A 12,781-nucleotide genomic window follows, 5' to 3' on the forward strand; every position below is an offset into this window, starting at 1 on the left:
CTCCGATTTTCTCGGTGGTAATCCGAAATGAATATTTTATTCCATATTAAATTTTGGTCGAAATTTAGGTGAAATATTAAATTAATATAAAAAAAAACAGATTTTTTAGGTCAAATTTTGGAAAAACCGAAATTTCGACGGAAATAAATGACCTTTTCGGTTTTGATGCATTTCGGTGTCGGTCTCCACCGAAATTCGGATTTCAGTCGAAATTTTAAAAATTAGTCATAAATAAACTAGAGAGGTCAGTCCGAAGTTAAAGAGGGGGAGGGGGCATCACTCCCATTAATGAAAGATGCTAAAAAGGGAGTATGGCCGCTGTGATCTGATCCGTTGATTCACACGGAGATCATGTTAGTTGCATCGGAGATATTCATCAAATTCAGCGATTTTACTGTACAATTGATTAATTATTTTCCGAACCAGGTTTGATGAAAAGGTTCAGACAGTAGCAACAGAGTTGTTCAGAATTGCCGTACGGAAACTCCACTGCCAACAATCATTGACTTTTGACCAATTAGAATCCGCAACGTGGCTTTTCGTGAACCACGCGCAAACTGCTTGTGGCCGACAAGAAGATGATGTAGCAGACAGCGTACATTAGCCGTTCACATATCAAAATCCGACGGCTAATTTACTTCCACGGACGTACGGAGGTGAGTCGTTAAGCCGAATTGACAAACTAACCCCTACCTCAATTGAAAATGCCTTCCAAAACCCCTATCTTTGAAATTGTTGACCCAGTCTTGTCAGAAGCTGACCCCACACTTATTCTTATTTTATTTAATTTTTGTTACTGATGTTAAAATCCATCGAGTCGCAACAACTTTCATATTACAGTTGCTTGGTGGGGCCCACTGCAGGAACTCTTCCATTTTCTGCCACGTGTTCGGTACAATGTTCAGCCCCACGCTTCCTCACTGTCACGAAATAGTGACACGAGGGTGCATATGTAATTTCACCAGTGGCTGATATTTGCTACGGTATATGGATATGATATGAAGAAGCCATGATTTGCTCTCAGATTTTCAGAGAAAGAGAGATCAATATGCCTAATTCCCGGCGAGAAATCCGCCGGAAAACCAGTGACTAGACTCTAGAACAACCTGAATCCCTCCTCTCCGTCCTTCTCCCCAACATTTGGCAGAATTCTACCGTGAATTTTTCTACTTTTTCCTCTAGATTTTAGGAGTATCGAAGAATGCAAGATCTCCGATCAATGGCGAGCGGAAATGGCCGGATTTTCTCCGGAGACCGGCGCATGCGTCCACATGCGAATCAGGCACTGAAATGTCCTCGCTGCGATTCGCTAAACACGAAATTCTGCTACTACAACAACTACAATCTCTCTCAGCCTCGATATTTCTGCAAAAGCTGTCGAAGATACTGGACAAAAGGCGGAGTTCTCCGGAACGTTCCGGTAGGAGGTGGATGCCGGAAAAACAAGAGATCAAAGGCAAAATCCTCATCTGATCTGCAGAAAGATCGCAAATCTTCTTCGCATTCTAGTAGCGAGAGTTCTAGTCTCACGGCCGCGACCACAACTGAGGCATCAGCTTCGTCTAGCTCCGCTCTGTTCAATTTTCCTTCTTCTAGCCTCTTACCTTCTGAAAACCCTAGCAATAACCCGGAGAATTTGGCGGAAGCATCGGATTCCGGCATCTTTCCGGCGAGCTTCACAAGCTTGATGAATGTTTCAAATCCGTCAATTCTAGGGTTAAATTTCTCCGATCTCTCACCTTTCCGTCTCCAGCAGGAGAATCAACATAATATGACGAGCATGGTTGAAGAACTCAAGATCCAGGAACAAACGGCAGGGTTTATCGATCAGTCAATTACTGCAGAGTTCCCTCCAGTTCAGAACAGGATGATTAACGGCGGTCTAACGCCGTTAGAATGGCAGACTAACGGCGACCAAGGTCTCTTCAATTTGCCTGGTTCCATCGATCAAGTCTACTACTGGGGTCAGAATCACTGGATAGAAAACGATACCTCTCTCTATCTTCCCTAATTTTCTTTTTCTTTTTTTCTTTTTGTAATTGCATATATGGTTAACTTAAAAAAAAAAAAAAAGGGGAGAAAATATGAATATGTAAATGTTTATCTTTACTTTTTTCTTTTTTTCAAGTTTTTTTTTTTTTTTTTTTTTTTAATGTGTTTGGCTTTGTCTTCCAACTGTGGATATTTCTCCGTTTTAATGTTTCTTCTCTTAATTATATGTTATTTTGTGATTATTAGTTCGTTATTGTCTTCTAATCAAATTATACAGATTTTGATAATTACACCGGCTGATGACGTGGCGAGTATGGAGGCAGGAGATTGGGACCACTCCGCTACAACAGGCGGAATGCCATTAGTTTTAGTACTTTTGTCCTGATGTTGAGTAGGGCTGCAACTCGGGTCGGGCGGGTCGGGTTTTGAAGAACCCAACCCAACCCGAGAAATATCTCGGGTCGGGTCGGGTCGGGTTTTTTTCCGGAAAACCCACGAGACCCAAACCCGGCCCTACCCATGATAAATCTCGGGTCGGGTCGGGTCGGGTCGGGTTTTTTCACGTTGACGCAATTTTTTAAGAAAAACTCTTGTTTGGCAAGAACCTACAAAGTGATGTTGTAAACACAGTTCTTAGATAGAGCCTGTCCAAGGAACTACCTCAACAAGTTGGTCCTCAGTGAGAGCAGACAAACTAACAATTATTAGGCAAGCATACAAAATTGGAAGAAGTCATAAGAACGGCATTTAGCTTTAACCTCGGACACTTAGAAGGACATATCCGCCACCTCATGATCCGGGATATTATATGAGAACCTTAATTCATCAGTCGAACGCCTTTTGACTATGCTTGCCCTTTGCATTAATCGGACCAATGCTTGGACAACTTCAGACATAGGAGGACGAAACTCTGCCTCCGGCTATAAGAACCATGAAACCACTGTTTAGAACTATTCTAAAGATGAAAGGTATCTTTAGAATCAGACTCGCCCATAGCACATAACAAGGGAAACAGAAGGCTAAAAAGTTTAGCACTAAAATAATCAAAGAAGAAAATAAAGGGATGATTAAATACTAATTTTCTTTTGCTGATTAGGGAGAGTATTATAAAACTTAAGTATAATACGTTTATGAAAGAGTCCCTGTTTTTGGTTTAGCACTAAAATAATCAAAGAAGAAAATAAAGGGATGATTAAATACTAATTTTCTTTTGCTGATTAGGGAGAGTATTATAAAATTTAAGTATAATACGTTTTTGGAAAGAGTCCCTGTTTTTGCTTTTACGTTTTTTGCTTTTACGTATTATAAAACTTAAAGTATCTCGGGTCGGGTCGGGTCGGGCCCCTTCAAACCCGGCTCGACCCGAGATTCATGCGGGCTTTTTTAATCTAAACCCGGCTCGACCCAAGACCCAAGAAACATCAACCCGACCCAGGCTATTTTCGGGTCGGGTCGATGCGGGTCGGGTTTTACCCGGCTCAAGTTGCAGCCCTAATGTTGAGTGTTTTAGTGAGGTACGACGTCAACATGGGGCCTCATCGTTGGTGCGTATTACGATTAGGATGGGATTCTCTAGCTGCATGCCTGCATGTGCGATTGTGCGCGTGCACTGGCTGGACCCCACCCCTCCAGCGGGACCAACCATATGGGTGATCTTTTCTCAGAACTTCCCCTTGATTACTTCTTTTCGCCTCCTCAGATTAATTCTGTTATCTGACTATACAGAAAACAGTCGGATCAATGTTGGATCTGATTCAGATCTGTTAAAAATTGATGGCGTCCAAAATCCTGTGCTCACAGAAAAAGCGTTAGTGGGCCCGGAATTGTGGCTCCGGGCGGCCACTTCGACCCTCAAGTAAGAGTAAGAGTAAGAGTAAGAGTAAGAGATGGGCAACATAGATAGTGAGAAGAAGTGAGAGACATGACGAGTTACCAGCGATACCGAGAAAGATTGGGTTCAATCCCTTTGCTTGAGTGCGTAGGTGCCCTTTGTTGGGACCTGAGTAGAATTCGCACTAAAAAGCTAGCTGTTAAGGGGAGGGAACCCATTTTCCCTTGGGGTTCTCCCTTATGGGAACCCCAAGGATATTTCCATCCTCAGAGGCTAAACCGGGGTTACCACGTGCCTGGCTCTGATACCACTTGTTGGGCCCCGGATAGAACTCGCCCTCAAAAGCGAACCCCGATGATTCCATCCTCAGAGGCTAAATCAGGGTTACCACGTACCCGGCTCTGATACCACTTGTTGGGCCCTGAGTAGAACTCGCCCTCAAAAGCTAGCCGTTAAGGGGAGGGAGCCCATTCTCCCATATTAAGATCATCCACATCGTTACACTTTTCCGATGTGGGACTATTTTGCTTTCACGTGGGACCCCCAAACACCCTTTTATAGGAGAGGAGACCCACGATGTTCACGACGCTAGTCATGCCCTTACTTTTGTCCACGTAGGGCGTGATGGGCGGCAATTACAATCGTGGGGGCGTGATTCCCTGGAATTCTGGGCGGAGATGGAGGGTGGTAGCCTTGTCGGAAATCTTTAAATTTGTACAGGGCGTATTTAGCGCAATAGTCACCCGAATTAGTTGCTTGATGGCTGGATATTCGCGGTCGTGTCTGACGCGCTTGAGAGTCGGTACTGATAGCGGGAGCGGTTTTTCAAACGGGGCGCGTAGTACGGATTTGGCGGGAGAGTTGGGTCAGTACCGATGATTTCCCGGTACGGATTTATGTTAAGCGGGTCTTGTTCATGGGGTTGAAACGAAGGTCGGTACCGGGAATACCGATTTTACCCCTAACAAAAATAAAACTCCGAAGAGTTGAAAATTTAGAATCATTCAAAACTTTGAAAATCTAGAATCATTCAAAATCCTTTGAATTTACCTAGTGCAATTTTTTACCATTAATTCAGTAATATCTCCTAAATTGTTAAAAAATCTCATGGAAAAGATCCTTGGGCTTTTCTTTTTTTCAAAGTTTCGTCTATTTCTTTTCATTTTCCATTTTCCATTTTCCTAACATTTGGATTGTCAAATTTTCCTGAATTTGAACTTTAAACTATGAAGTAAAGTGTAGGCCCCCTTGACGGCTGGCTAACGTATTCCCACCATTTGACCGGTCTCTCTCTCTCTCTCCACACACACACAACCGGAACAGTTGGTGGGCCCATCTTTGAACAACGTAGGCCCCCTCCCATACCACACCATAGGATAATCCAAACCGTCCATTTGATGGGCCATAGACGTAAATAGGTTGCGTCCCAAAATATTTTTCCATAGGGGGATCCTAGCCCTCCGATCTAAATAGAAACTACATCTTATACAACCTCTATAGATTGTAGGGTTGTGATCATCCTAGGGAAATGATTTTTGAGGCACAACCTATTTACATTGTGGCCCATCAAATGGACGGCTCGGATCATCCTATGGTCTGGACGGTACACTTCATTTTCAAAAATCTGGGTGGGGCCTAAATTGGTACGAACCACACCGTAGGATGATCCAAACCATGGACGGCTTGGATCATCCTATGTTGTGGACGGTATGCTTCAATTTGAAAAATATCGGTGGGGCCTACGATTGGGCCTTAATGTTACTGTACGACCAACTCCATAGGATTATCCAAACCATGGACGGCTTGGATCATCCTATGTTGTGGACGGGCCTTAATGTTACTGTACGACCACATGATGATCCAAACCATTCATTTGATGGGCCAACCCTTTTGGGGGCACAACCCATTTACGTTATGGCCCATCAAATGGACGGCTCGGATCATCCTATGGTCTGGACGGTACACTTCGTTTTCAAAAATATGGGTGGGGCCTAAATTGGGCCTTAATGTTACTGTACGAACCACACCATAGGAGGATCCAAACCATGGACGGCTTGGATCATCCTATGTTGTGGACGGTACGCTTCAATTTGAAAAAAATCGGTGGGGCCTACGATTGGGCCTTAATGTTACTGTACGACCAACTCCATAGGATTATCCAAACCATGGACGGCTTGGATCGTCCTATGTTGTGGACGGGCCTTAATGTTACTTTACGACCAACTCCATAGAATGATCCAAACCATTCATTTGATGGGCCACAATGTAAATAGGTTGTGCCCCCAAAATCATGATGATCACAACCCTACAATCCATAGCGGTTGCGTAAGATGTAGTGTCTATTTAGATCGGAGGGCCAGGATCAGCCTATGGAAGTGATATTTTGGGACGCAACCTACTTACGTTTATGGCCCATCAAATGGACGGTTTGGATTATCCTACGGTGGTATGGGCGGGGCCTACGTTGTTTAAAGATGGGCCCACCATTCCACCAACGGTTTCTGTTGGGCCCACTAACTGTTCCAGTTGTGTGTGTGTGTGGAGAGAGAGAGAGACCGGTCCGATGGTGGGAAAGTGACATATCCTAACGTTTAACGTTAGCCAGCCGTCAAGGGGGGAATATCAGCGCCCAGAATTTAATAGTCACTGTTTGTATTGGATTTTGGGATCGTATTTCCCATATTTTGAGAACTGATTGTGAGTCCAAGATTATAGATTGTGACAACCGATTGTAGCCTAAACCAATTATTGGACTCAAAATTACGTTTAATTTTGAGTCCAATAATTGGTTTGGAGCATATAATCGGGTTGGCACAATCTCAAACGAACAGGTATGAGTCCAATAATCTCCAAAACAAACAGGGCATATGTATTTTCTCGATGCTGTTGGCCATCGCAAGTCTAGCTTATTCTACTTTTCATTGTCATCAGATGATTCCAGACCTTTGATCAAGCACAATGAAGACCTTTGATCAAGCACAATGAAAAGCATTAACACAATTTTGAGACCAGAATTGTGTTCTTTTTTAGAGGGGCCGTTTGGGTGTGCACATTTTAGAATCTTGGATTTCCTCAAAATTGTAGATGGGAGATGAGAGAAGAAAGAGACCAGCCATCGTTTTCTAATTTCTCACCCATCTTTCAGATAGCAAGAGAGCAGGAGATCGTCCCAGGTTAGAAATCTCAGGACGGGGGAGAGGTTTCTAAAACCTGGATTTCCAACTTAAAATCCAACATACAACAGCTTGATCATGACCCCTCTTTTACACTGTTTCCAAACTAAAACCTGGATTCTAAAATCTGCATATCCAAATGGCCCCTTGACCAAAACTAATTATTCGGCTCAAAATTAAACACAATTTTCACTCCCCAATAAACAGTTTTGGACTGAAAATAATTGCTCAAAATCCAAAGCTGACAGTGCCTAATTTTGATTTGGATCCAATTCACAATGCAAAAAGGGCTGCAAATGTGATAAATCCAAATCAAAATCTTCTCGGCATCCAAACAGGAAGAGCAAAAGGGGGTGGAAAAATCATCTCCCTTTTATTTATCACTACGCATGAGGTGGAAATCCGACCGATTGGATTGCTTCTCTAATGTATCTCTTTCACGGGCTCACTTCATTAGGCAAAAATCTCTCTCTATTTGTTACAGCTTGTGAAATGCTGGCATTCTTTAGTAAAATGCAACTCCCCCATTGGAAAAAAAATAAAAATAAAATTAAGGGAAAATACAGTGAACAGTACTAGGGGAACTTTCCCTATACGAAGTCCCCTTTTTTTTTGTACACTACAGTCAATCAAAGCCCGGAATTTCAGTATCCTTAGCTTTTTCCGGCAACAATCGCTGCCTGAACAAACTCCTCGCACCGAGAAAACCCACCAGACAAGACGTCGCTCAGAGCTCCCATGATGTCGAATGCCTCCTGCAAGTCTGCAGCCGAGTTCATTTCCTCGAGCCATGCCAATAACTCCTTTGAGAACCCAACCATCTCCTTCACATTCACCACTCTTTCTTTCATCACCACTTCCCACCCTTCCAAAGCGGCATCCCCCTCTGACTCTGCCGACGTCCCTTCAGCTCTTTTTGCAACCCCACTGGCCGACTTGCTGCTGACCTTGAAAAACCTCTGTAGCTGCTCGACCAAGCCTGTGTAAACCAGCATCGATTGAACTATAGGAAAGAGATTGTTCCCGCCCGCATCGGTCGAGAGATTCTCGCTGCTACTACCTGTTGAAAGCATAAATGATTAAATAACACTATCTTTAACACCTTAAGCTTTTGGAGTAATTGGTTGTTAAATATGGTATCAGAGCTATTGCCCCACGGCCGGTCTTGGGTTTCACAACTCTTTGATATTAAAAACCCACATGTATGGGCGCGACCCAAAAGAGGGGCCACATGTGCCACGTGTAAGGCCAACCCAAAATAAGACGAGGGACCACACGTGAGAGGGAGTGTTGAAGTATAAATGATTGATTAACAAGATTTCTAACAGCTTAAGCTTACTACCTTCAGACTTAACGGCGGATGACTCGAGTCGGAGTGTGGAGCGGCCATGCGTGTGCTGCATGTAAGCATGGTATATCCCGCGCTGCAAGAAGGCACGGCGGTGCTGTAACCAATCTTCGTAAGATTCGGAAAGGAGCGAGTTAACCATCATAAACTGGACGGTCTCTTCAGTTCCAGAAGAAGGGCGGATTCCAGATTGAGCAGAAGGTTTAGTGTCTGATATGGAAGCTAAGTAGGCCATTACAGACTTGGCCATGGCTCGGCGCTGGGTCGAGCTTCCTTGGTCGAGAAGGTGACGGGCCATTTGGATCATGAAAGGAAGAAATCGAGAATTGCTTTCCTTTCCTCCGCCTTTGCAGTCTGCATTGAATAAAGCGCCGGTTGCAAATCGGGCTAACATCTGTATATGCAAACCATATAGACATGGGAAAACAGAAGAATTAATACTGTATACAGAAGAAATACAATTATAAAATTATTGAAACATGTGATTGTTAGAAGAGTTGATACTGTATACAGAAGAAATACAATTATAAAATTATTGAAACATGTGATTGTTAGAAGAATTGATACTGTATACAGAAGAAATACAATTATAAAATTATTGAAACATGTGATTGTTAAAGTATACAATATTAAATAACGACTTCTCCAATAGCTTAAGCTTTTGGAGTAACTGGTTGTTTCACATCATATCAAAGCAAAAGGTCCCGAGTTCAAACCTCTTGCAGGGCAAAAATCGACATGCAATGGCCAAAAACCCAAAAGAGAGGCCACAAGTGTGCCACGTGTAGGCCAAACCCAAAAGAGGGGCCACACGTGATGGGGAGTGTTAAAAGAATAAAAGATTAAATAACACCATCTCCAACAGCTTAAGCATTTGGAGTTACTACTAGTTTCTGAGTGTTATTTCTCAAAGGGATTCTGATACTAATTTTCATATGGGATTTAAATTAAACACAGAAATGGGGAGACTTCAACGCCTTATTTTTCAGATGCATCAACAAATGGAGAACCAATATAATTCAGGTTGCCAGATATTTCCAGAAAATAGCAGGGAGCATAGGAGATTTTTAAGGATAAATGGTACGGGTACTCCCTTATTACGAAAGTGTAAGTAATGGTATCTACGTTGCATCAGCACTGATACGAGTGTCGGAATCTGACACGGGTATCGAGTGTCGGATTCGGCAAACCTCAAAAAGAACGATTCGTGGATTCGCTTAAATAATTTAATCAATTCTCAAATTTTAATGTTTTTACATAATAATATGAATATAACAAGTAATATAATGAAACTTTTAATAGACAACATAGATATAATGTTTTATTTCCAATTAAGAAATTTACTATTTGGATGGGTAAAACTCAAAACATGCTGTAATTGTAAAGTTATGGCAGTAGCATTCAGGAAAAAAAAAACAAAAAAAAGAGATCTAGAAGTGTCTCAAAGAATCTTGAAGTATCGGAATCCGAGACGTGTCTGACACGGATTCTTTGCCAATCTAGAAGGAATTCATGTAACATAGAATGCCATTCTTCCACTTTATTAGCCATTTTTTATTGGCCGTGGATAGGGCTTGGGAGCTGTAACAGGCGTTACTAGATAATTAGGAAAGTGTACAACAAACAGAGGAGTGCATTATCAAAACAAGGTACTACGAGCATCATTTCCTCTTTTTTTTCAAAAAATCAACACTTTTGGAAGCAGATATTCATAGAAAACTAAAACGAATACTTTCAATTTTTTACTACATTGGTGTGTGTTTCATGGATATTAAGTCTCAATAGCAGATCTATCTCTCTTTCATTTTGATATGCTCAAATATATGCCAACGGACGTGGTGGATTATGTTTGCTAGAGTGGAAAGAGATCCTAGGCTTTCAACTGAAGCTGGGGATTTCAGTTGGATTTCTAGCCAAGTTTTATTGATCATATGCCGGGCCTAGCTAGTATGACTATTTTTTCTTGTTAGATGTGAAAAAGACGGGAATCGTCTCATCCATTTAGAAATTTTCTAGGCATGCTACTGATTAGCATCTGCAAATTTCAGAACGGATATCATGAACAAAATGAACACCCAAATATAGAAGGAAAAGAAAAAGAAAAAGATCCGTACCAGAACTATGTCGTAAGTTAACAACCGGAGCCGGCTCCCATCTGCCCGCCCAAGGTTGTTGAGATTATCCCAGTATTGGTCAACACAGCGGGCATACTGTGGCAGAGGAACCGATGGACCCCTCAAGGGGAATATGCAGTTGCAGAGGGTCTCATTGTTTCTTAGTGTAGCTCCTTCCCACTCTTTCTTTGGATTCTTGAGAGCAGCATCTGCACGCTTCGCCTCCAGATGGCACTGGAAATGTATAATGTTGAAATGGCTGACAGTTGTGTAAACACAATCTCCACGGGCACTTCCAGAAGTACCAACACCCAGATGCACTCTTTTGCTGTAAGAGTAAATCCCCAACATATCATTAGGCTTCAAACTGTATCCCTCTCGGCATACCATGCACGCGAGACCATCCTCCTCTTCCACATCTTCGAAGCCTTCGATGATAGGTTGTGAAACAACAATGCGCTCACCCCCATCCGAAGCTACTTCCTGTCTCATTCCAAGCCCCTATACAGTCACAGTAGATGAACACATATCAGTTGGATTATAACAAAGAGAAAGACAAGCTTTTTCTCCTGTTCTATAGCTAAGTAAAATGTAGACACAGTAAAACAGAACATGGCATCCAAGAACAACCCACTGGTGAATGGAAGGTACCATCATATTCAGTTATATTGGAAGAAACCAAGGATTTTCATATGGAACTGGAGTTAGGAAGAGTTTATATACTAGAAGTGTCATAGCAAAGGCAGTCTACTTGACAACTTGTATTACTTTTTAAACCAACAAATAGCAGCACAAGAACGGGTAGCAGTACATTTCTGTGATTATATTCCAAAGAAAAGGAAGCAAGTACACATTTTTACAAAATCAAGAATGAGTTCATAATCAATGCATGAAGTATATGTAAGACTTAACTAGAATCTAACAGTTGCTTTAGAAATTTTCACGATGGTCTTTCACTAAACAAAAGCATATGCATAACCAGTGGCAGAGTGGGGTTAATTCAAATCCAATGGTATATAGGAAAAATCAACACAAATTCAGGTATATTTTCAGCAGAAAACATGTTTCAGTTTGAGGTAACCAGGAGATCTTGTAAACTTTTATTTCACAGATAACATGGTAATTTACGTAGAGCCATTAGAAAGAAAATATGAAAGCAAAACCCATGTATATACCATAGATTTTGAACATAAAAATACCTGGAGCAACTCTTCCCGCTTCCTCAGGGCCCTCCGTCGCATTTCATCTCTGGTGGCATGTCGCAACATATGCACCTTCTTCCCTAGGAACCCGTCCCCCTTTCCCTCTTTATCACATAGTGTGTCTAATAAGTTTTCAGCCCTTGCACCTATCCCATTTTCACCAGAAACCCCCTCCAAGGCATGAAGCAAGGGTAAGATCCCTCCCTCGTCAATACAAACCTGAGTAGCTAAATGGCCCCTTGACAGTCCTCTCAGCATGGACAATATCGGCGGGACTGATGGCAATTTTAATCCAGATGCCCACTCTGTACTCGATTTAAACCCAGCCTGCCCTGCAAATGCAAATCTCTCTCTCAAGTGTGCTACGGCAACCTGAGTAATCCCCTTCTCTAGAATAATGTCCTTCAATCTCTCCCCACAGGAACTCGTCTTGAGTGATTCCGAAACTCTGACAAAGTTCTCCAATGCGAATCTCTGCTTGGCTGCTTGCTGAGCCAGGGTCTCATCCTTTGGGTTGTCCTGATGTTGCTTCTGCAGCCTATCAAATTCCCCCCAGTCTTGCAAGTAAGGATCAAAGTGCCGGATGAGTGCTTCCATTGCAGCCGGTACTCCATAAGTCAAGTAAGGCAAGATCCTTGCCACCATCTCGTTGTTTCTCTGCTGCTTGTTTGACTTTTTGATACCTGAAGGGTGGCAAAGTCTTTCCAAGAACATGAGGACTATTTTCTTGGCTTGTTCTCCAGCACCAGTCTCTTCATTTGTGACCGTGAGGACACTCTCATTAATGCCAATATCACTCTCATTAGCTTCCATTGTTAGGCTCTCGACGATCAAAAGAATCCCTTCAGCTGGCTCCATGGCATCTACAGAAAAGGCACGCCTGGCTGTCTCTAAGAGCAGGCCCAAAGCACCTAGCCTTAACAAGGCCCGCCTATTCTCTCTTATCTTGCAACAGTACATGAGAAGATTGAGCACTGAACCTAACTCTTCTTGGTTAGACTTCAACTCATCGTCACGCAAACGCTGTTGATGACAAAGTAAATGTTAGGATAGAAAGAACGTACAGATGTTTAAGAACTAAACCTCTGTTGCTGAAGAAATAGAAGAACTCTCCATAAAAA

General features: G+C 42.4%; 2 protein-coding genes across 2 annotated transcripts in view; one reads left to right on the forward strand and one right to left on the reverse strand.

The window, feature by feature from the left end:
- The first annotated feature begins 976 nt into the window (after nt 1-976).
- On the forward strand, nt 977-2,240 carry LOC143850748 (uncharacterized). The gene has a single exon (XM_077359995.1). The coding sequence runs from the start codon at nt 1,202-1,204 to the stop codon at nt 2,009-2,011; it is 810 nt and encodes a 269-aa protein (XP_077216110.1). The 5' UTR covers nt 977-1,201; the 3' UTR covers nt 2,012-2,240.
- A 5,110-nt stretch (nt 2,241-7,350) lies between these two features.
- BIG (auxin transport protein (BIG)) overlaps nt 7,351-12,781 on the reverse strand; it is a 30,336-nt gene continuing 24,905 nt past the window's right edge. The window contains exons 12-15 of the mRNA XM_077358366.1: nt 11,658-12,683; nt 10,459-10,959; nt 8,339-8,738; nt 7,351-8,056 (exon numbers count right to left, since the gene is read on the reverse strand). Coding sequence (XP_077214481.1) covers nt 7,650-8,056; nt 8,339-8,738; nt 10,459-10,959; nt 11,658-12,683 — 2,334 coding nt within the window. The 3' untranslated portion in view covers nt 7,351-7,649. The remainder of the gene's footprint in view (nt 8,057-8,338; nt 8,739-10,458; nt 10,960-11,657; nt 12,684-12,781) is intronic.

The sequence above is a fragment of the Tasmannia lanceolata genome, unplaced genomic scaffold, assembly GCF_043159265.1.
Source record: "Tasmannia lanceolata isolate RefF3 unplaced genomic scaffold, GAP_Taslan_0.1 ptg000018l, whole genome shotgun sequence".
Classification (NCBI taxonomy): Eukaryota; Viridiplantae; Streptophyta; class Magnoliopsida; order Canellales; family Winteraceae; genus Tasmannia; species Tasmannia lanceolata.

What these genes read in the sequence shown, in the direction of transcription:
- LOC143850748 (XM_077359995.1), top strand. Translation starts at nt 1,202, where the DNA reads ATGCAAGATCTCCGATCAATGGCGAGCGGAAATGGCCGGATTTTCTCC.